The following is a 25,657-nucleotide window of genomic DNA, read 5'->3' on the forward strand; positions in this document are numbered from 1 at the left end:
TACATCTATATTATATTAGAGTTTCACATTTTGAACTGAATTACTGAAACAAAGTAACTTTTTAATGATATTCTATTTTTTTTTTAAATGCACTAGTATGTATGGTTCACAGTTTAAATCTGTAATTGTTTGTGTATGTATGATTTAGTGTGTGTGTTTGTGTTTTAGATGTGTTGTGTGGTAACACACAAACTTCTGTGTCTTGTGATGTTTATTATAAGCGTGTGTGTGTGTTTGTGTGTGTGTGTTTGTGTGTGTAACAGCAGTGGTTTCAGCTCCAGTCATTTTCTCTCAGTGTTCTTATTTCGTTCCACATCACTGTTCAGGAAAGGCTTGGGTAAAATGGGAAAATGTTCATATGAAGAGAGGAAATGTGTGTGTTTGTAAGTTGTGTGTGTGTGTGTGTGTGTGTGTGTGTGTGTGTGTGTGTGTGTGTGTGTGTGTGTGTGAACCACTGTGTGAGAGAAAGGGAGTGATTGAGTGTAGAAGTCTGTGACAGAGAGACGTTGCATTGACTTGAGGTTCTCTAACCACCACATGTGTGCTGGTGTGTGTCTGTGTGTGTGTTTGAGAGAGAGAGAGAGAGAGAGAGAGATAAAGGGAGAGAGAGAGAGAGATGATGATGAATGATTGAGAGAATAGAGAATGACATTTACCAAAGAACACCCCCACCTCACTTCAGGTGTGTGTGTCCCTTTTTCATTTGCTAAGAGATTCCCCACTTTCCCCCTGTGTGTGTCCATGTGGAGTGGCTCATCTGTTCAATCTGTCTCTACATGAAATCTTTTGAATTAACATGAAACAGCACACACACACACAAACACACTTACACACACACACACTTACACACATACTTATTACACACATCATTATACACATTCTAAATTGCTCTGTTGCTTTTCTATCTGCTCACACACACTCATACACCTTTTCAATCTATCAGCACACCTTTCTACTCCCCACCAGCACTCTCCCACACACACACACACACACACACACAGTGAATGAGTTGTGTTGAAACAGTGCCGAGGGAAGGCCTGGTAAAAACATCAGAGAGGAATTCTCCCTTGGAGCGCTTAAGGATCAATTTTCATAAATTGTCCAGCAGCCACACACACACACACACACACACACACATGCTCGCTCACTGCAGTGCTCCTGTTTTATGGCTTTATGGTTTCGGATTCAGTCTGCCGTCTGCCCACTCGGGTTTGGCTAATGAAAACACACGTCTGCTCAGGAATTCCTGTAGACTTTAAGGAAACGCAGCTTTGTGTGTGTGTGTGTGTGTGTGTGTGTGTGTGTGTGTGTGTGTGTGTTGTGCATACATGTTTGCATTATCGTATGAGTGTGAGAATAAAGACCTGTGGTGTTGTGAGTTCCGTTCTCACTCCGATTCGTCGTCCATAAGCAGTTTAATGAGTTCTTAACTCACTCAGTGTTTTTTGGGTAGCTTTGTTAAAAATTTCATAACCAATTTACACACTGGCTTCATGCTCCTCTCATACAGAATGAATGCAGATTTTTCAGTTCACACCTCATGAAATAAACAGTTTTCACTGGTGTATTAGGTATAGACGTCATTAGATTATCAACAAGAGCACCACAGACAGTTCAGCACTATAGTGTATCCTGAGCACTGGCGATATCATAAAAAAAAATATATATTTTTCAAATATTTGAGCAATTTTCAATTCTCGATCTTGTGATTTTTAGTTCTTACATAACAAGTTTTTTTTTTTATTTATAAACAGTTTAAAAAGTAATAAGCAGCCCACTTCAACCATACATGCATCTCTTATATTAAACATGCTGCAAACAAAGCCTTCTTTATTTCAGTTCAGGAAATCACATTAAAACAATTCCAGGCTCCGAGTGGTCCAGCGGTCGAAAGAGCTGTCACTATAATCGGGAGATCGCTGGTTTAAATCCTAGTCATGCAGCTTGCCATCAGCTGCCAGAGCCTTGAGAAAGATCAAAAGCCTTGCTCCCTCTCTCTGGGTGGGTAGATGGTGCTCGTTCCCTTCATCACTCCCAGAGTGACGTTAATCAGCAAAAGGCATCTGTGAGCTGATGTATTGGAACCGAGTCGCTGCGCTTTCCTTTGAGCGCTATGTGATGCTACTCATCAGCAGCAGTTAGAAAAGAGGCAGTGGCTGACTTCACATGTGACAGAGGAGGCATGTTCTAATCTTCACCTTCCTTGTGTTGTGGCATCACTAGTTATAGGGATACAGCTGAGTAGCAGCTGAGTAGTGCCAATTGTTCTCTCTCGGGGCTCCGGCAGCTGATGGCAAGCTGCATACCTGGGATTCGTTTTACAACATTTCTGTTGCTCCATTCTTTCATTAAACCACCAGATTTATATTGCATAAAAAAATAAGAGAACAACAAATGGAGATGCAAGGTTCCTGCATCACGTTGTCTCATGCAGATGGTCAGCTAATTGCTTGTATCCCTGAGTTCAGTTGAGTAATTATGACCGCCCTAGTATTTGTATTTGCATTGTGGAGGCCTGGTTGTGTTTATTTATTTGTTTATTTATTTATTTTTTGATTGCGAGCCACTTCTATTGTGAAGAATGCAGCTGTTCCTATTAGGCTTATTAGGCATTTGAAAGCCCATCAAACGAGGCTTGTATCCTGTGTTCTCTATCTCTCTTTCTCTCTCTCTCTCTTGTTCCTGCTCTCATTTTTCTGTTCCAGCTTATGCTTTTAAGCTGGTTCTATATGAAGACAAGCTGGGGAACAAAGTGCATGAATGCACTCAAGGTCCACTTCATCAGAGAACCTGTAGTGCATCTGTTAGTGCACAGGTTGTTAGCCAGGCTCCAGGCTTCCACTGATGGCCAGTTTTATCTTTTTTGCCAGTACTTTTGACCAATTATCCAGTCTTTCTATGGGCAGTTTTGCATCACTGTAGCCTTTTTGCATGTGCGGGAAATTGCCTAATAGCCTGTTTGCTTTTTTGACTATACTCTATGGTTCACTGGGATGAACCTGGGGAACTTTTCATGGGTAAAGAAAGGAAGGAATAAAAGTATCTCCTTGGTCTTTGCTTGCCTCTTTCTCCTTTCTGCTTCTCTTTCTCTCTCCCTCTGTGTTTCTCTGATCGATTGGCCGAGCTGGAGTTGGCTGGAGTTGCCGGGCAGCCTGCCTCTGATGGACGAGTGTCAGAAATCAATCCAAACAACTTTAGGAAAGAGCGGTAGAACAAAAAATGAAAGAGGGGAAGAAAAAAGGGGTCTTGTCACCAAAGGAGATCCATTTTGTCATCCTCCAGCATTTTAGTCAGGGGTTCAGTCTTCCATCATCCTCCTACCTCTTTTACTTTCTTTCCAAGCTTACAATTCACTCTCTCTCTTTTCCAACTCTCGCAAATGCTAAAAGAACCCCTATTTTCCATCTTTAACTTCCACATAGGACTCAAATACAACCAGAAGGACCAAAACGTAACAATCTGTCAAGCAAGACAAACAAGAGAAGATTTAAGAGTCCTGAAATCTGATTATTTTGCATGGGGTGAAAATCCTGTAGTGTGTACTCAGCTTTAGTGTTCTCCTTTAAGTGTGTTTAGCTGTAAAGTAACAAGCATTAGCACCAGTTTTATTTTTATATTTTTCTGCTGAACAGGTAATCACTGAGCTTCAGTAAGATTGCTGATCATAGCGAGAAAAATAATCTTTACCACTAGTGTTGAAGAGATTTTGGAAATTGTAAATGCATATATTCCCTCAGTACAATTCCTCGACGGTTGCCACTGTGTGTTGGTCTGGCACCAACATGAGCTTTACGTCTGGGAAGGAGCGGGAGGGGCAGAAAACTCAATCCAGTGTTAGGAAATTGAACTTCTCTATCCATTTTACACAATTTCTCACATTTTTTGTTACTGGTTGCTCCTTTAAAACAAGCTTTCTGAATTTACCAGTGTCTCTCTTTCTTTCTCACTCAAATACTAAAAGAACCTTTTTTCTCTTTTAAATTTCAACACGGGGCTCGAAGACTGCAAGAGAAACCAAAGGAGAACGTTTCACCAAACAAACGAGAGGAAGATCAAAAGAAGAAACCCCTCTCTCTGGTTGCCTGGGTCAAATCAAGGGTCATGACCTTGTTGTGAACCCGTTTAACATTTTCCCAGCTCATTCCTTTGAGCCGTCATGTTCCACACATTCCCCAACAAGTCCAAAGCCCAGTCGCCGGTCTCCTTGGAGAAAACCTACTCTCTAACTGCCCACTACGATGAGTTCCAGGAGGTCAAGTACGGCAGCCGCTACAGCAGCAGTACCCTCAGCAATGGCATGAGCCTGCAGCTGGGAGGCTCCCTCGACCGGTACGGGCGCTCCCGGGGTGGACGGGAGAAGAGTACTGGAGTAGGCGGGACCAGTCCAGGGGGAGGGACTACAGAGAGGTGGAGCCGGAGGGAGATCTGCCTCCTCTCGGCCTTGGTGTTTGCGGCCGGCGTTTGCGTGATCCTGGGCTGCATGCTGGCCCTAAAGTTCCTGTCGCTGGAGGCGCAGCAGGATGCGCAGTGCAAGCAGGACTGCAAGGCGAGGCGCTCGCTGCTGAGGGCAGCACGCTTTGTCCAGGGGAACATTGACACCAGTGTGCAGCCCTGCCATGACTTCTACAGCTTCGCATGCGGAGGCTGGCTGAGGCGCCACGGGATTCCCGAGGACAAACTGAGCTATGGCATCATTACTGCCATCGGAGAGCAGAACCAGGAGAAGCTGCAGCGCCTTTTAGAACAGCCAATCAGGAGGGCAGGATCCGAGAGTGCAGAGAGGAAGGTACATACACTGTTGATCACGGTTGTCCTAGTTTTTAACCTGTTTGTGGTCCAAAAAGTTCCATCTGAATTTTGAAATTTCATACTTTAATTCCCTTTTCTACAATATTTTAAAAGATATTTGGTCACACAGGCAGGCCTTCATATGCATTCACACACTTTAAAGAGCCACAAAACCCTAAACCATATTTTTTTCCATTAATAGCTGAAATGTGTTATTTTGAAGTAATGAAACCTGTAATACCAGTCCTGCTACAATTTTTTATTAACATTTTCTAACCTTCCCTGCTTTATTAACACACCCCCTGCAACTGTAACCTGAACTGTAACCATGAGTTTCAATCCATTAATTAACTGAGTAACAGAAACGTTGTAAATCTTCTTCATGTACATGGCAGACTAGATTGTCTATGTGGCAAAACAGCACCATGTATCAAAATAGCTTTTTTCTTTGGAGTGGATTTTAGTCATAAATGTAGGTGGACAGTGCAACATGATTTTAATCCTGATGAATATTTGAAGTGTACTATGTGCATATGATTAAACCCCAAAATCACAGAGCAGGAAGAATTCTTTATGGAAACGTGGGAAATGTTTTCTTAATTGGTGGCAGAGACTGGTATATTGGTACTCTTTTTTGGGTAATTTCAGCCAATGGCTAATTCAGGTGTTGGGTGTCCTTTTTTATTTACTGGGAAATTGATTATTATTTTTATTATTATTTATTTTATTAAGACATTTCTTTAGATGCATGTGTTTATTATATTACCATCACCTCTAAATTTTGTTTAAATTAAAATACAATTTGCAATGCAATGTATGCAGGTATTCTAATTTTTGCACAATATATTCTATGACAGACAATTTTTTCCATACATTTCTGTTGAGATTTTCTTTTCTTTTCTACCTTTTATTATCTTACTCTCTTCTCCTTCCCAGGTGAAGGAGTTCTATCGTTCCTGCGTCAACATCCAGGAGATCGACCGGCTCGGAGCGGCGCCTATGACAGAGGTGATTGACAGCTGCGGTGGCTGGGACTTGTCTGGCGCTCCACCGGGAGGGGCGGGTTGGGAGAGTGGCTCCGCCCCCGTGAGGCCTGACTTTAACGAGATGCTGTACAGGACCCAAGGGGTGTACAGCACGGCGGTCTTCTTCTCTCTGACCGTCAACGTGGACGACAAGAACTCCTCCCGCAATGCCATACGAGTGAGTGTCTGTGTATGTGCACACTACCGGTCAAAAGTTTTAGAACACTCACATTTTTTACCTTTATTTTTGGTCATTTTTGCCAAGCTCTTTCAGGTCAGAAATGGTACAAAATCCAGTGTACATTTTTTACATATAAAAAAAAACCCCTGAAAAAATCATATATTGTTTAAAAAGAGGAGGTGGAAATAAACTGAGCTTTAGAAGTGTTTTTTAAAAAATGTCAATTTACAAAATCTTTGTCTGTAGTAAAGCAGTGCTAGACCAGATGGTGCTACTGCTGTTACTCTCTACTGCAGCATTTACACACTTACACACAGCACATTCACACCTTTATCATAATAGTTAAAAAACACAAACACTGTGAGTTCATTATAGAAAATACAGATGAAGTCAGAGAGCAGCGAGTACTGTTTCCTACACCTTCAAAAGACTCTTAGAAACAGATGAAAAGTGGTACAGGAAGAGTCACGTCTGGCTGACCTACATGGGGAACAGGTTAATGCTTTATAATACAGCCCACGTTTTAGAGAGTATGTTCCCTTTACTTACGGTATAAATTCTCTGGATGAACCAGAATTATGCTTTTAAAACTGTCAAGAGTGGAGCAGCTAAAAACAATCAGGGTGGAGTAGGAAGAAAACATATATATTTATACTGTATATCTTTAAGAACACAATCAGGAATGCTGAGATTTTAAAGAAAATGTATTTATTAATACACAGACACCACAAGTTTATATTAATGGTTATTTTTTTTACTGTTTTTACTCTCTAAGTACACAGTACTTACTCAGTAAATACTCAGAAACAACAGGGGGCAGGCTGTATTATGTAGTGTACAGTGTTTTACCATTCTTACTCTGTAAGTACTCAGTACTTACCCTCTAAAATGCTGGCTGTATTATGAAGCGTAACCGGGAACAGCTTTAGCCTTTTACTCAGCTTAGAATTTGAGGTCTGACAGGTGAAGGACAGTAATAAAGTCATTGCTAAGATAAGAAAATAAAAAGCAGTTGTTGCAGGGCCATACCGCACCGCAGCTACTGGACCATTTAATATTAGGGGTGTTTTAAAACTTTTGGCTGGTAGTGTACATGTAAATGAGATGATTATACATAGGCATATACAGGTATGAGTGTGTGTGATATTAAGTCTGGCCCAATCTCTTTGTGTGTGTGTTTAAAAATTCTAGATTGATCAGGAGGGTTTGACGTTGCCAGAGAGGACTCTGTACCTGGGCCAAGACGAGGACAGTGTGAAGGTACAAAGCATGCAGGAGTGTGTGTGTGTGTGTGTGTGTGTGTTAGTAGCCAAATTGTCTCCTGAATTGAGGGACTGTATTGCATGAGAGCCATAATGACTGAATGTAAAGGGCTGTAACTGCGCAATCACAACTGATGGTTGGTGCCAAAGCCCTTACAGTCCACTGTCCACTTTATTAGAAACCTTTTTTTTACCACCTGTGACCAATTCCCAGATTACATGCCCAAGTGAGACCCAGAACGTTTTATTCACAGGTTCCACGTTAGCTTCACTACACCTTATTGTCTAATTTTTTTTTTATCCATAGGGTTTAATATGATGCTGCACCTATAACAGCTTTAACTCTTCTGGGAAGGATTTCCACAAGGTTAAGGAATGTGTTTATGGGAATCCAACCCGCCTCTCATGTGCTCGCGTTCATACGCTTTGATACACTATTTCATGCCTCCTTGTGTAGCGTAACGCAGACTTTAACAGGATTATTCCAGCATTCATTATTCAGATGTATGTTGTATTTTTTTCCATTGAAGATATGTGCTTAGCAATTTCTGACTTATGTCACAGTTGTCAGTGATGAATTATGAATTGTAAAGTATACTGCTAATACTTTTCAAAGAATTTTATTAAAGTCCTCTAAATCAACAAAATTATGCCAATTTAATGATAGTCACAGTCCTAACGTGTGGTTTTATCAGTGCTCTTTTGTTTTATTTTATATAATTAGCCACGGCCTTGGATGCAACGAGGGCATGGGTTGTGACGTAACTAGGGACCAGGTTGGATGTGGGCAGAGTTGGATGTCTAACCCCACCTTCCTACAGGCTGCAGTAAGAGGCTTCTCAAAAAAGGTGTTCTGTTGGGTTGAGGTTAAGACTCTGTGCAGGCCAGTCAGGTTCTTGCTTATTCCAAACTTGCTTATTCATGTCTGTATGGGCCTTGATTTGCGCACTAGTGTGCAGTCATGTTGGAATACCTCAAACTTTGTAGAGTACAGTTGGCACACTCGGCATAGTGCAATTAGACAAAAGCTGATTTCCAGACAAGGAACACATCTCACTGCTCTAGAGTCAGCCTTACATCTCCAAAAGCAATGCAAAGCAATGGATGCAGTAGTGTAAAGTGTGCAGCTGCTCAGCCATGGAAACCCTCTACTATTCTTGAGATAATCTGAGGCTACATTTGGTAGTTTGGAAGTCTGTAGTCATTGACTTTGCAGGAAGTTGCTGACCGCTCTGACATTTCCCATGGCCAACCACATTGAACGTGAGCCGCATCTGGGTTGTAAATGGCGCACTCGGGCCTAGAAAGGACCCATGTATGTTTAGGTGGTCTGTAATGATGGGGCCATTTTGAGAATCCCAACTATTTTTTCTCATTATGTCTTGATCTGTCTTGAGAGCAGTCAGGTCATCTAGATCTAATATCCAGCCAACAGCAATTCAGTGGTCAGAAATTGCTTGTTTATGAAGGGCTAGAAAAAGGCTAATGCTTGTGACACATTACAGGATGTTTGGGCCAATTTTGAGGCTGATTTGCCACTACCAACATTTGTGGATGTTGTCCCAATTTCAGGATGATCTTAAATGATTATTGTCACAAATGATCATCATGTGGTCATCTCTACTCTTTTGATCTATTCAGTCTGGTTGGAGCTACCCAATTTCCAATTGAAAATTCAAAAACGCTGAAGTTGTTTCTGTAAGAAATTCTGTGATATATCAGCTTACATTGGAGTCAATGAGCGAATGATAATAATAAGAGTGGAAGAAGAACATTATTGTGTTTCAACGTAGGTGTTTCCAATAAAGTGGACGGTGTTTCTACATTTGCAATGAAAAGTTGAAGAATGAAGAACTCATCATGCCAATATTGAGCTTTTAATGATGTTTTGTACCATTTTCTTGTGGCTTTCAATGAGTAGGAAACATGGTAATTAGAGGATAATAATAAAGTATACAGATAAAACAGATACAGAACTAGTCTTTCAGAAAAACAACAGTTCAAATAAATAATTGAAAGCCCAAAAATACAATCCAATCAATCATTTTATATGATGAGTGGACTCACAGTATCTCTCTGTTCCATTAAATTAATTACTCAGCTTTACTTTTCTTTTTTCTTTTTCATGTTACTTCCATTTGCTCCACTCCTCCGCCCTTTCATTAATGAATTAACTCATTCTTTCATTCTTAACATCTCCATCTCCACTCCTCTTCCTCCGTTTCTCCGTCTGTCCATCTGTGTCGTCTGAGGCCCATCTGCCACTCTCCTTGTCTGCTGCTCTCCCGCTGTGAGTACGTGCCCCTAATTGATCGTGTCACATATGTGTCTGGGCCCCGGCTTATGATGTCAGCGGCCGTGTGGCTCACTAATGATGTCACAGCTGTGCTTCTCGTCCCTCACTGGTGAGATCCAGCCTGTGTGCCAGTAGGCCGTTGGCTGATGTCACGAGTGTGAGCTTTCTGCTACTAACAGTAATTAGCTTCAGTATGGGGTTTCTCTGAATGTTTCCGACGCCCTGTATGTGGATAATGATGTCATATGTACGCTGTCATTCTGTGTTGATGATCTCAGATCCTGGCAGCCTACAAGGCCCTAATGGAGAGGCTGCTGAGCATGCTGGGAGCTCACAACGCCACGGTGAAGTCCAGGGAGATTTTAGACCTGGAGACAAGACTGGCCAACGTGAGTATCGTATCTATGTAATGTAACATAATGCAGATGAAAGCCCATTCCTGTCTCCTATACTTTACACTTCCAGTGACTCACTATTACATACAAGGTAATAGTAACATCCTCCACTACAACAACTATTTTAGTGATCTATAGTGCACGGTTCATTTGCATACAGCGCAGCTGGATTTAGGGCGTGTCGGTGTGTCTTTGGTATTGTGAGGGCACCAAAAATGTGCCTAGCGCAGCTGGAAACAAGCAAAAGGCATAAACAAATTTTCTTAATTAATAATGGGTGTGTTTTGGGGCATTATATTAAATGAATCAGTGTGCCAGTTGTGATGCCCTTTAACAGCCAACTGTACACACTAAGAAAAGTAAGTACAGATTTGTACTTAAAAGAGTACAAAGCTTGTGGCTGGGGCTGTACTATATATTGAGGTACAAAAAAGTACCTTTCAGTGAAAGTCCTTTTTTGTACCCATGGTTTTTGTGCCAGTAAAGATTATAAAGATTATAAACATTATCATCAACTAAATATTGCTCAAAAACTTGATGATCCAAAATTGTCTGGCTTTCAAATAAAAAATGTGCAATTAAAATATATATTGTTTATTAGTACAGTGATACAGAATACTGAATGTACCTTTTGGCTGGTTAAATGGTACAAATTTGTACTTATTGCTGTAAGAAATTACTTTGTACTTTAGAGGGAACAAATCTGACCCTGTAAATACCAATATTGTACCTTTGAGTACAAAAAAGTACTCATATCGTACCTCTGTTTTTTAGAGTGTAGGAATGGACTCTGATGATTGACTGTTGTCTAGGATCGTTATAGTGAGTGGAGCCCCAGTGTTTTCCGCCGCCAACATAGAAACACGCCAGAAATTTACCATTCACCAAATGGTTGGTTAGGTTATAGGGATAGTAAATATGTAATATGTAAATTCTTTACAACTGAATATTGGTACTTTTACATTAAAATTACTTGAAGTTTGGAAGGCTGTGATGAGGTCAATAGCACTGATCATCACCAGCAGTGTATGTATTTTAAAACTTACCTGTTATACTTACCTGCTATACCTACCTGTTATACCTACCTGTAATATTTACCTGTTATACTTACCCATAATACTTACCTTGATCATCTGCCTGTATGTAATTAAGAATGACTCACTCCATGGGGTAGGAGTAAGACCCACAGCTTATTCTGGTGGGGGTTGAGGTCAGTTCTGAAAAAAAGGGAAATGTGGTGTTAATTGTGTACACTAGTGCTGTGCGATATGACAATAAATATCGTGGGGATGATAGAAAAGTGTCTATCGTGCTACTTACCTTCTATCGTCTCTATCGTTTCTACAGTCATTTCATCAATTATTCACGCAAATATATAAAGTAGGCTACGATGAAATGTATTGGCGTGGTCACTTTGCAGAAACTCGGTTTATATAAGTGATAATAAAGTAATCTTCGCTAAGCTTCATAATGTGGTTTTGCGACATGATGCTGCTTTACGTTATTTGAGGGACACGCGGGGACACGCCGCTTTGCTTCACGTGATTAAACTCATGAGAGCTGAACAATGGAGACGCATTGTTCTTTTGAAAAGATTAGCTACTGCATCTACTGTCTCATCTGTTTTCATTTAATTCATATATATTGCTGCACTAAAAGGTAGTAATTCTCATTTGTGAAAGTTGGGTTTAATGTCACTTTGAAATAAAGTTGGAAAAAAGTGAGCAATGATATTATTTTGTCATATTTTTAGAAAAATAACTGAAAACATACTTAAACGTGATATATCATGATATATATCGTTATCGTGATATTAAAAAATCCATATCGTGATATATGATTTTTCCCATATCGCCCAGCACTAGCGTACACTGTCTAATGTAAACCAGTATTGTCAGAAAGGCCTGTAATCTCATCTGATTTTATGTGTTATTACACATAGTAATAACACATAAAGGAGTGTAATGGAGTCAGAGTGGGAAAGTGAGTTCTAAGATCTTGCAGTCTAGGCTCTTATACTGACCTGAACTGCTTTTAATTAGGTGGTATACTTTTGTAAATAAATTTCACTGTTTGAATGGACAGCGTGGTACCTTTTAACAACACTCAGTTGCACTACCTGATGACTTTATGTCTCCCTGTGCGGGAGTTCTGTGAGCATCGTCACAAAGAGGATGTTTGGATTTTGATTGACCATCACAACTTTACAACACACTAACCAAACTAACCAAATATCAAAGCTTCAGCTTTTCTCACTGTTTTACATCAAACTGACACTAGCGTTAGACACTGTCCTGAAATTTTAATGGATTTTGGTCATCTGACCTCCAGACTTACATTTAACCAGAGAATTACGTCTATTTCCAATGATGAGCAGCTGAATGGCAGTGCTGTAACCCCTGAGCCTTCACTGTGTGGATGGGTGTATTATTTTTTCGGAGACTCTGGTTTATAGGTGTTTTCTTCTCTCCTCCAGATCACAGTCTCAGAGTTTGATGAGCAGAGAAAAGACATCAGCAGCATGTACAACCGAATCACCCTCAAACAGCTCCAGCGTATGGCACCTAGCGTGAGTATACACACACACACACACACAAACACACACACACACAAATAAACACACAAACACAGAATGTATTTAGACGTGCTGCTTTACAGCCTGCATGATAGATGAAGTTATAAACTCCAATGGAGACAGAAGGTTCTGAGGTCTGCGGTGAGAGAGAGACAGATACAGAGTGTGAAAGAAAGAGCGATTCTCTTTACAGCCCTCCGGGGATTGTCCTTCAGCTACAATTGAGAAAGTCCATCCAGCCAGAGAGAGAGAGAGAGAGAGAGATATAGCAGAAACACCTGCAGGGAATAATAAAGCAGAGTGGAGTGGTTTGATTGTACGTGTTATAATTTGTATGACTCTGAACTGAATGCACATGAAAAGAAATGAAGTTGAAATCACACTAAATAGAGTAAAGCTGCTCTGAACAGAAACAATGGAGTTAGTGATGCAGAAGGTAATGGGAGCCAGGCCACTGCCTAAATGGCTTTTTCTCTTTCGCTAACTGAGCTAATATCATAGATAGCTTAACGGTGCTCTACAATGGGGAACTGTATTTACTGCATGTATAGTTGAATAATGAGAGTTTAGAACATGGAAATTAAATACCATAAACCTCAAACGCTGATTAAAAGAAAACCAAACATAGAAAACGGACCGGATCCAAAATCCCTAAACTTAACTTGTTACTTAACAGTTCTGACTTATTAGGTTATGTTTACACCTCTGAACTCTGAAATGTACATACACCCCACTTAGGGGCACAAGATATGGACATAAATGTGATGTGTGGTAATGCTGTCGGATATTATAATATATATGATGCCTGATAAATTAATATCCTAATAAGGGGTTTACCAAATGTAATATTTTTGCCCGTTGTTTTCATAAATTTTGCAACTTTTTCACCATTTACTGGTCAGGAATTTTGTCAATTGTCTGCCTGACATTACATCACTAAATATTGAGGATTTCTATTCAAGCATTACAGAAAAATCTTTCATGTTTGATAAGGAACATTACTGAAAAGCATAATTGTTATTGTAATAGAATTATAAAAAATATTCAATATTCATCTGCTAATGTCAAAATATAATGAATAAAATTGCCGCTTTTTTCTAGACTTCATTTTAAAATCAATATTTTCCTGAATACAAATCAAACTGTTCATGTCCTCCAAACCTTTAGTTTCATTATGTTTGTCTAGTTTTTTTGTATATTTTCAAACCTACAGAATTTGGGTTGATTCCTGCTACTGATCTGAAATTATTAACTGAAGTAGAGAGTGAACAGGCAGCTTCTCTTAGTGTCCTGTAGGAGATTTCAGAAAGCCCTCAATTTTTTCAGAATGTAAATAAGTTATTTTACTGCAGAAAAAAGGGTTTTGTATCACCTACACCTGTATCCTGTATACAGGACAAGGCATTTTAAGGGGTTAATAAATTAAATAGTCTAAATGATGTCATGATAGAGCAGGTCTCAGACATGATCAGATGCAAATCAAAATATGCTTTATTAAATAAAGCATAGGACAAAGGAAAGGCCAGACAAATGAAGGACAGTATCAGTAAACAGCAGCAACAAAGAGATAACACACCAGGGTTGATGTCCAGAGGTCAAAACATTGCAACATTAAAGGGCAGGAAAAATCAAGGTCAGTAATAAAAAGCAATGTCAAAACACAAACAGTGGAAAATTCGTTGTTTGTGGATGAACAACCAATACTCAGCAGTCAATGAGAGCAAATGAGCCCCTTTTATAGGGCAAAACCATGTGGCTAGTACTCAGGTGATCTACTTCCTGGAAGCTTCATGTGCTGTATCATGTGATCGGAATTGAGTGTAATGTCGGTGTGTGGTGCATCCTGAGTTATGAAGTCCAGAGGCCGCAGGTCGCAGGCAGAGCTGAGTGTGGGAGAGATAATTGCAAAATTATTGATAGATGCAAAATTATTGCTGCCAAATTATTGCTGTTCATTAAGAGTCCCAAAACAAAGGATGCATGAGGATATGGAGAGAAGTTTCTGTTCTGTATGTATATATATATATATATATATATATATATATATATATATATATATATATATATATATATATATATATATATATATACATACTAAATACTGTTCAAGTCAAAGGTTTAAATTCAGTGTTTCTTTATTATTTAAAAATGTTCTGCATTGTAAATTAATACAAAGTCATTCAAACTATGAAGAAAAACATATTAAATTATTTAGTAAACACAAAAAGTGTTAAACAAACCAGATAATATTTTATATTATAACACTTTTACGTTACTACATTCTTCCTTAATTCTTGTGTGTAAATTGATACTTTCTCTTGGTGTTAATAATTACAAAACTGCCTTTTAAATCACTTTAACACTAAACCTTTTTAATACCCCAGCAGAGAAATCAACTAAGCACAATACATATAACTCAGCAATGCAATTCTAATCATGTATTTACTTTAGCAGTGCTGTTCCACTCATACATTTACCTCAGTAGTGGTTCCTGACCAGTTGAATTAATCATCAAGAAGCTTTTAGCTACTTTAGCCTCCTAGCTCCAGGCTAAACAAGCTAATTTCAGGCACCAGCATGTCTTAACTTATTGATTATGCTAGGGGTAGGAGGGAAACATTTGGCTGAACTTTTCCTTTAAGCAGTGGTTAGACTCAACAAATCGATATAGAGTTTAATGGCATTGATGCTAGAGCCTGGGTACTGGAGCATTTAGCTTCTCTATGTTTGGAAATGTCACAGATTTAGCAGCAGCAGTGTTGATGAGTGTATTTATCCCTCCTGAGCACTGAAAATTTATAGACTCACTGCAAAAAGCCCTCAAGAATCTCAAATAATCCACAGCTCTGGGTTCTGGTATTATGCAGTGGATATGTGTTTATTTACTAGTATGAAACTAAACATTTGGATGCATGGATGGATGAATGGATGGATGGGTGAGTGGGTGGATGGATGGATGGATGGATGGATGAATGGATGGATGAATGGATGGATGGATGGGTGAGTGGATGGGTGGGTGGATAGATGGATGGATTAATGGGTGGGTGGATAAATGGAAGGATGGATGGGTGGATGGATGGATGGGTGAGTGGATGGGTGGGTGGATGGATGGATGGATGGATTAATGGGTGGGTGGATAAATGGAAGAATGGATGGATGGATGAATGGAAGGATGGATGGTGGATGAATGGATGGGTGAGTGGGTGGGTGGATGGATGGATGGAGACAGACAGACAGATGGACCACAGAATCTCGAATAATCCACAGCTGTTAGAGAGGTTGGGTTCTGTTATTAGGCAGTGGATATGTGTTCATTTACTAGCGTGAAACAAAACATTTAAAAAGAGGTGGGTGGATGGTTGGATGGATAAATGGATAGATGGATGAATGAATGGGTGGGTGGATGGATGAATGGATGGATAGATGGATGGATGGGTGGGTGGATGGATGGATGGATGTATTAATGAATGGGTGGATGGATGGATGGATGGATGGATGAATAGATGGAGGAATGGATAGATGGGTGGGTGGATAGATGGATGAACGGATGGATAGAAGGATGAATGGGTGGATGAATGGATGAATGGAGGAATGGATGGATGGTTGGATGGATCAAAAATGTAAAAAAAATCCAGGTCAATGGAAAAAATAAATAAACTCTACAAATTTTACCAACAATAGAAGGTTGTTGATGGCTGCCAGAAGTTTCTGGTCAAGGTGCAGCTTGCTAAACACATTCAACCAAGAAAGAAGCACAGTACTGTATGTGTAGTGTATGAATAGTTTTGATCCAGTATGTACACTATTGTGGCTTCTGGCTTTTGAACAATTTATGAACAGTACAATGAAACGTATCTGGTTGAGTTAACTGTGTTTCCTCTCAGTCTTCTGTTGAAAGAACCACTTATCTCCCATTTTTCAGGATGACTTTCAACCCTGAGATAAAACACAAACAGACCGAAAAGGCAGGGGCCAACTTCACGCTTGATCGATCCAAATTCGCCATTTTGAAAAGCCATAAACCGGCGGGTTACACTTTTTAAAAGCTTGGCAGAGACAGCGGTCCCAAATGAGTTATGAATCAATATGGCCAAAATTGAAATATGTCCCTAAGTAATTGGAAATTCGCTATGAATTCAGGCCCTTTGCGGCAAAACTGGTTTCTAGTGTATACGGTACAGTAGGGTAAGGGGAATGACTGCCATGACATTCTGACATTTATGAGCATTCTCTACTTCCCTCTCTCTCTCTTTCTCTCTCTCTTCCTCTCTCTCTTTCTCTCTCTTTCTCTCTCTCTCTCTTTCGCTCTGTCTCTCTACAGCTGCACTGGAAGCGTCTGCTGGACAGAATATTTCATGATAATTTCTCAGAGGAGGAGGAGATAGTGGTGCTGGCAACAGACTACATGCAGAAAGTGTCGGACATCATTAAGACCACCTCCAAAAGGTAGGGAGAAAATGAAATTGTTGAAGGAAAGATAAATGAGAGAAAGAAAAAGAGACACAGCGAGTAGAATAAAAATGCTATATTATATCCCTACAGTTTGGATTCACAAATGTATTCCTGTGCTCTCTTTTGAAAAACGATAAGTGCTTCAGACAGTCTTTTGAGTGATGATACCTGGTACCGGGAACTGGGTACATTTTTTGGGACTAAAATGTGACGTTGAAATGTTGAGTGTAAGCGTGTAAACTTTTTGTAAGTTTAAAGGTGCATTATTTTTTATGCCATATTGCCCAGCTCTACTTCACACTTACACATCTCTCTTACAAACACAGTTCTTTATGGAACCTAACACTGCTGTTCTATGGCGTCACACAGACAGCATTTCAAGCACTTTTATTTTCTCGAGTGTATGTTGTTTGCAGTCTACTGATCTGACCGTTTCTCTGTGTGTGTGTGTGTGTGTGTGTGTGTGTGTGTGTGTGTGCGGGAGCCCATGTGGGTGGTTAAGTGGGCGTGCTGTGGGTCGATACTAATCAGCCGTGGTACAGCTGAGAGGTCATGCAACAGTGACACCCCAAACACAACCACACACACACCCATTCATGCAGAGCTCCCCAGAGTCTGCCGATCAAATGTATAACTTGACAGGTGTGTGTATATATATATATATATATGAGTCTGTGTGTGTATATGTATGTGTGTGTGTGTGTGTGTGTGTGGACCCTGCTGTCTGTTCTCCTGGGATTTAAGGGAGGGGGTGGGGGGGTTGGGAAGAGAAAGGAGAAGGGGAACAGGGGGGTGCATCAAATCCTGCCCGTCTGATTGTTAGGGCCCCTGACAGCTATCCAATACTGAGTATAATACCACGCATTTGCCTTTCTATGTATGTAGCGCTTCGTCTGGCTGCCATTAAGCCTAATTAAATTGAGTGCAGCTCATCTGTTTCTTCTCATTCATCCGTGTTTCTTCTGTCTCTTTCTCTCGCCCTCCGTGCTTTCTCCTTTCTTTCTCCAGAGGTACCAGAAAGACTTGGGTAATTTCTTCTAGTGTCCGCTCTTCATACGCTCCTATAATAACACATTATAGCTCATAATATGGCCAAAATGAAACCTTCCCTCATAATCACTGTTATTATCGTCGCCATGGAGATGCCTGACGCTCCAGCCAATCGGCTCTCGTCCCCGCGACTCAGGAGTTCGGAGGGAGGGATGACTTTTGCGTACATCTTTGTGTTCTTCGTTTCTTTCGCTCAAACCCCCACCTCCCCGAGTCTTGTTTCCCTCCTACTGGCATCTCGACGATGCACGCCGCAACGTCTCCGCGGGCTCCTTTCCAAGCCTTTCTCAGCGGCGCTTTTCTCTGCTGAGAAAGTCTTTTCTTTTCTTTTCACCTGAAATCCCTCCCTCGTTTTGTTTGGGAGTATTTTCCCCTCACTTCCCCGGCACTCGCTGTGTTTTCCTCCCCGAACCTCATCCTCCCCAGCTCCTGTCGCTAACAGAACCGGAGGCCGGTGGCGTCTCTTAGCGCTGACTGTGAAATAATATCAAAAGCAGGGTTTAGAGCTGCGCTAAAAGCTAAATCGCTCTGCTAACTCAGTCAAGAGACGAGCACTTAGGAATCACACACTCAGCCAAATCCTTCAAAGGCATGATCTTGACTTCACCGCACAGGCGCTGAGCTCTGATGTCGCCCGTGAACGTTTCGTCAATAATCGCTAGCTTTGTAAAAACGACGATATTAAAGGTAGAAAAGTCTTATGCCTCAATGATTTGCAATACAAGAGAAATGTTTTGCCATGGAATGTTAAAATGTTGAGTGTAGGGATTGCGTAGACTAATCGAATAATAATATAAACTTCTGCATGGATTCTGGAGTGAAATTGTTTGTATGCACAAAAGCTAGAAAATGGTGTTCAACATAGGGCCCTATTGTACACCCTGCACAAGGCACGTCGCAACGCAGGTCAGTATCCTCAACTGAGACGCACAGATCTCCACGTTCTTAAGATACGAATGCACCTTACGAACAGTGGACCAACACCAGCAGATGACATGTCTTTTCAAACCATCACTGATTGTAGAAACTTCACACTAGACCTCAAGCAGTTTGGACTGTGTGTCTCTCCACTCTTCCTCCAGACTCTGCTCCCTTGATTTACAAATGAAATGTAAAATTTACTGATGATCAGTGATGGTTTGGTTGGAGAGACATGTCATCTGCTGGTGTTGATCCACTGTGTTTTATTATCAAGTCTAAAGTCAGTGCAGTTTTGTTTTCCCACAAAATCTTACAGCACTTCATGCTTCCCTCTGCTGACAACTTTTATAGAGATGCAGATTTCATTTTCATTTCATTTTTCATTTTCCAGCAGGACTTGGCACACTGCCCACACTGCTAAAAGTACTAATTGGTCTTATATAATATTGTAATTTTCTGAGACACTGATTTTTGGGTTTTCATTGGCTGAAAGCCATAATCATCAACAATAAAAGAAATAAACACTTTAAATAGATCACTCTGTGTGTGAAACATCTATATAATATGTAAGTTTCACATTTTGAACTGAATTACCAAAATAACGTTACTTTTCGATGATATTCAAATTTTTAGAGATGCACCTGTATATTGTCAAAAATAAACTACATTTTAAGTCAACTAGATTTATTTAGTCAGATAATTTTTTTTTTATTAATTGAGACCACTGTTAACTATACAGGGTGTAAAGTAAGGTCCAGTGAAGTAATATTTTAAAACACTGAATATGGAAATGTAATTTAAAGCCTGTGTTTAACTGTAATTTAAAATAAGATTTAAGCATTTGTTGCTGTTGTCAATCAGCAGAGTTTCCTTTAGCCTTAGGTATAGTTTAGGTATTTTTTAAAATAACTAGTCCTCTAGTCGACTAGAAGAAATGACTAGTCATGCAACCGCTTGTTGAGAGCCAGAAAATGCGAACAAAAAATGTGAAAAATCAAATAACAGCAAAAGACACTTTACAAGCAAAACAGACAAGTTGATTTGCCGTAATTATCACAAGTACTTTTAATGCACTAGAAATTTCTAACAGCTCATTGTCTCATGAACCCAATTTGCAACCAGCGCCGGAACTTTGATGAGCACAGAGCCGAAGAGACAACTGGGATGCTGCTAGTGATGATATGAAGAAAGAGAAAGATAAACACTCGTCAAGAGGTTCCCAGAAGAGTCCCTGAGATGTGCCACTAATGTTGATAAAAGCAATTTTAGACCGGTTGTACATGCTGAGATAATGCTCAGTGCTCACTGAGGGTTTCTGAAGGTGTTTAAATGTGGTTTTGCCTAAATGTTGCCCAATTTGTAATCCTCACTTTCTTATCCGCTGTGCTTTCATACTGAATGTCTTCTTTAACATGTCCTCATGCCATCATAAATGTAATTCCATACAGTCGATGTTTGGGAGTAGAGCTTCCAGATGTTTTATTTTATTTCTAAAATTTTCCCATTTTTCTTCCAATTTAGCTTAACAGTTATTTAGCTGTATATCCCCTTATCAATAGTGATGCCACAACACAAGAAGGTTAAAGATTAGCACATGCCTCCTCCGACACATGTGAAGTCAGACTTCGCCTCTTTTTGAACTGATGCTGATGCAGCATTGTCGAGTAGCATCACAGCGCGCTCAAAGGAAAGCGCAGCGATTCGGTTCCAATACATCAGCTCACAGACGCCTTGTGCTGATTGACATCACCCTAGGAGTGATAAGGGGAAAGAGCGCCATCTACCCACCCAGAGAGAGCAAGGCCAATTGTGCCTCTCAGGGCTCCGGCAGCTGATGGCAAGCTGCGAAACAGGGATTCGAACCAGTAATCTCCTGATCATAGTGGCAGGACCTTACAGTTTCCAGATGTTTGATAGACTGTATGGTCAGTCATCAGTGGATCTCTTATATCTTGCCTCTGTATGAGAGTTGCTTTACTTGTATCTCAACTGTACTCTCTTTAGAGTCTTTTAGAGACTTTTATTCATGATTCTTGTTAGGCTGGAGGGCTAGGGGTTGGTGATGGCGGCACAAGCGACCAAAGAAAACCACAAATTTGATTTACTATGTTACCATAGCTTAATGTGTATTTTCAAAATTTTATGAAAAAATCGCTAGTACTAATATCTCAGTGGCGAGCTCGCTATCTAATTTTCTTGTTCCACCTTAAAAATGGTACAACAGGTGGCAGAGGCTGCAGCATTTCAGTTCTCCATCACAGAGGAATTAAGGAATGGACAATAATGATTAACCTCTACAACTACTGCTTCTTGCCTGAAGACATACGACAAAGCCCTAAAGTTAAACTAGTTAAGCAGCAGCAGCAGTTAGGTTGCTGAACTTTAGCACTCCGCTACTATATAGCTACTGTATATCTGTATCAGGTGCTTAAAGGTTTGTCCCAATTCTTTAGAGGGAGGATTTCACCACCTTCTCTTATTACTCTGTTCCAAGGGCAACAAGGGGTACTTTTGAAAAATGAGGGGTAGAGGGAAAAAAGAGAAATGGAATTGGATCTTACAATTTTAGCTAAATTAAAACATTGCCACCTCTCAATGGTTCTTCTCCAGGCTTTTTGATAAGCTTTAGATTTAGCTTCTCTTTTTGTGGTCCATCCATTGATCCATCACATTTGTTTCTTCTTAGGCTCTTATAGAGCTCTTCCTTTTGAGACTTTTTGAGATTTATTTCTGTGTGTTATTTCTGTTGGGGTTAAGGACTGTCCCAAGACTGCGGTTATACCTACAGGGGTTGGAAAATGAAACTGAAGCACTTGTCATTTTAGTGTGGGTGGTTTCATGGCTAAATTGGAGCAGCCTGGTCGCTTAATCTTCATTAATCGCACATTCCAACAGTAAGAGCAGAGTGTGAAGGTTCAATTAGCAGGGTAAGAGCAAAGTTTTGCTTAAAATATTGCAATACACACAACATTATGGGTGACATACCAGAGTTCAAAAGAGGACAAATTGTTGGTGCACGTCTTGCTGGCGCATCTGTGACCAAGACAGCAAGTCTTTGTGTTGCATCAAGAGCCACGGTATCCAGGGTAATGTCAGCATACCACCGAAAAGGATGAACCACATCCAACAGGATTAACTGTGGATGCAAGAGGAAGCTTTCTGAAAGGGATGTTCGGGTGCTAAAAACATAAAACCACAGCTGCCCAAATCACGGCAGAATTCAATGTGCACCTCAACTCTCCTGTTTCCACCAGAACTGTCCATCGGGACAATAAATTATTGTGGTCTAAAACCAGGTGTTTCAGTTTCATTTTCCAACCCCATGGCAGTAGCATCATAGCATTGGTGTCTGCTGGACTGATATGATTGGTCCAGGTGCTGCAGCAGAGTTCCTGATGTCAGTTAGGTAAAAATAGCTTAGAGAGTTTGTGCATGGCAGCAGAGTGGGCTCCAGTGTCTAATTGGAGTTAAGGGTATGTAAAGAGTGAACTTTAATTTAAGGTTCTCCTCCTGAGAGGAGAGTGTAGGTAGTTAGCTACTGCAGTGCTCAGCCTTTGTGAACAATAATATGTGACTTAACTTTTTTTGATCTGTAGGACGGATCGATATTGATATCGATATTCCTTAGACAAAAAAGGACAGTTTGTCTCACCTCTATCGATTCAGTGCTTTTCCAGAGTCATTCAGTCTTTTCTTTCACTCCTTGCTATGAGCATTATCTGGTCAATAGTCTCATTTGGACTTTGGTCATGAGTTTTTTCTTTTTCCTCTTGGTAATTGCCTCAAATTATAACATGGGAAGGCAGAGAAATGGAGCCAAGCTATTGTGAATGTGATGTGTAGTTTAGCATTGAAGGCCAGATGACCAGTAGAGGGCGCTTACAGAGCGCTTGAGCTTGCTGCATTAGAGGTGTTAACCTCAGTGCCCTGACTGAAATCTTCTCCCTGACCCTCATCATTTCCAATGTCCTCGACAAAATTGGCCAATTCACTTCTTGAGAAACTGCCCCCGCCAGCAACCGACCAATAGCTGATGAGTGGCTGCTATTGTGTACAGAAGATTGAAGCTCATATGGATCACTGAAGAAATCCCTACAACCCTTCCATTAACTGTCCACTGCAGAAGATCCACCTGCCTTATAGCTCCACTATGCAAGTCATGGCTGAAAGTGCTGGCACTCCTGAAAGTTTTCTAGAAGTATTTCTCCCAGACAAAATGTTATACATGTTTATTTCATTTGTGTATATTGGAACAAGACAAACGTGACAGACACAAAAAAAGCACATTTATCATAATTTCACATCATTTTTACACTTAATATGGTTGCATACTCTTTGGGGAAATATCTGAAATCAGTCACTTCCTTTAACCCCCAACAAGTTTCTTACACCTGTCAACTGGAATTCTGGACCACTTTTCTACTGCAAGCTGCTCCATGTTTCTTATATTTGAAGGTTGTTTCTCCCAACAACAATATTAAGGCTAAGATCACAGTGGTTAAATGTTTCACACACTGAACACAGTCAGCAGCAGTTCAGTATTACATTTACAACATTTAAAACATTTATCTGACGCTCTCTCTCTGTCTGTTGGTTTGTTTGTTTTGTTTGTTTATATGTCCTCCCTTCAGAATAATGCTTTATTGTAGAGTGAAATAAAGTATTAGACCTCCAATGAGGGGGGGGGGGGGGGGGGCGGTGGTGGCGGGCAAAATAAATATTAAGATCTTATTTTTTCAATGGGATTTAAATCCGAACTCATTGCTGTCCACTTCAGAACTCTCTAGTGCTTTGTTTCCATGCATCTCTGGATGCTTTTTGAAGTTTGTTTGGGGTCATTGTCTTGTTGGAAGATCCATAACCCAGCTTTCTGACACTGGGTCCCACATTTCTACCCAGAATCCTTTGGATCTTTAGATTTTATGATGCCTTGCACACAGTATGAAAAAATATTTAATATATAAGTTAGGTCAGCTACCTTTACTGTCCTAGCCCTGTACAGCTCATATCTTTCAGCTGGAAAACAGTCAAATTATAAAAAGTTAGTTAACTGATACTAAGTGTGTTAGTTTTTTTTATTTTTCTTTATTTTTATATTGAGTACAGCATAAAACAAACTTAAAACTGCTGTTTGTTGGCTCCCTGCCAGCTCTGCCCCTCATTCATTGTTGAATCATTGTTGGTATCATTTATTTGGCCTTTTCATTTATTTGGCCCAGCACTGGCATATTTAGCTGAATGTTTTCGTTTGCCAAATATTTTCAGTTGCCAGATATTTCTGTCTGCTTAATATTCATTTTTTTCCTTGTCACATTACATACTAGACAAAAAAAAATCTAAATTATGCACATTCATTACTCTGTAGGTAGAAGTTTAGATACTAGGGTTTAAAATACTTCTGTAGAAGTTGAAATATCAACCCTTTTTTAGTTTTTACTCTTTAAATAAAAGTGTAAAAGTACTGGTTTTAAAACTACTTAAAGTATAAAGGTAAAAGTAATGTAAGGGGAAAAATGTTATTAAGAACAAACGCTTAGGCTGAGCCACAGAGTCCTATAGTGCGCAAACCCCTCGTGATTAGCAGTGTGATTAATCACAGTAAAAACCAATAGGGTGTTGGAATGGTATATGTTTATAGTTTTCTACATCCAACCACAATCAGATTTATTTAGTGGTTTTAATTAAACGATGAGAAGCCAGAATGAAAACAAGCTAAATTAAAAAAGGCTATTTTTAAAATGTAAGGAATAGAAAGTTCAGATAATTATGTGAAAATGTAAGAAGTAGAAGTAAATAGGAATGATAACCAACATTTCTTGCTTGACACCATTGATTAGATTCTTCATTAGGACTGCACGAAGCTTGTGCAGATATTAAAATGATCTGCACCACCTGAGCGAGTGAGCTGGAAGCCAACTAACACTAGAGAGTGGAGACCCCCTGATTGCTGCAGGGTATTTTGCACACAAAATGTGCATCAACAGATGGCCTACAGTGTCCACACCAGCAAGGTGCACTCTTTATTCATTACTTTTCAGTCATTTATTTGTGGTTTTAATGATGATAAACAATTGAATATGTCTGTGTACATGTTTGAAATATGAATTATGATCAGAAGTATTTTTTTTCCCATTTTCTCCCCAATTGTGCACAGCCAATTACCCAACCCACTTATTAGGACTCCTCCTATCACTAGTGATGCCTCAGCACACTCAGGAGCGTGAAGACTAGCACATGCCTCCTCCGATACATGTAAAGTCAGCCACCGCTTCTTTTCGAACTGCTACTGATGTATCATTGCCGAGTAGCATCACAGCATGCTCGGAGGAAAGCGCATCAACTCAGTTCCGATACATCAGCTCACAGATGCCCTGTGCTGATCGACATCACCCTTTCATTCTTTACTGGGAAAGTGGCAGCTATCAGCAGACAGTTTACTGATGCGACATGTAGCAGTCCTACATCATGCTCTGCTGCCCGGTATCCCTCTACCGAAGAACGAGACACTGGCTCTCCTAACGCGTAGCCGTCCTACTACGTGTCCACTTGACCCGATTCCTTCAGACCTTCTGCAAACCATTGCACCTGCAATCATTCCGGCTATTACTCACACGATCAATGCCTCTTTAACATCTGGTGTGTTCGCGACTGCTTTTAAACAAGCACATGTGACACCACTGCTTAAAAAGCCTTCTCTCAACCCCGCCCAGGT

At 40.2% G+C, this 25,657-nt stretch overlaps 1 protein-coding gene across 1 annotated transcript in view; it reads left to right on the forward strand.

Annotated features, from left to right (window-relative positions):
• The window catches only part of LOC103042479 (endothelin-converting enzyme-like 1), a 65,645-nt gene that overhangs the window by 2,565 nt on the left and 37,423 nt on the right, over positions 1–25,657 (forward strand). The window contains exons 2-7 of the mRNA XM_007247686.4: positions 4,002–4,786; positions 5,725–5,991; positions 7,186–7,254; positions 9,831–9,941; positions 12,424–12,516; positions 16,844–16,968. Of these exons, the coding sequence (XP_007247748.3) occupies positions 4,157–4,786; positions 5,725–5,991; positions 7,186–7,254; positions 9,831–9,941; positions 12,424–12,516; positions 16,844–16,968 (1,295 nt within the window). The 5' untranslated portion in view covers positions 4,002–4,156. The remainder of the gene's footprint in view (positions 1–4,001; positions 4,787–5,724; positions 5,992–7,185; positions 7,255–9,830; positions 9,942–12,423; positions 12,517–16,843; positions 16,969–25,657) is intronic.

The sequence above is a fragment of the Astyanax mexicanus genome, chromosome 18 (genome assembly GCF_023375975.1).
Source record: "Astyanax mexicanus isolate ESR-SI-001 chromosome 18, AstMex3_surface, whole genome shotgun sequence".
Lineage (NCBI taxonomy): Eukaryota > Metazoa > Chordata > Actinopteri > Characiformes > Acestrorhamphidae > Astyanax > Astyanax mexicanus.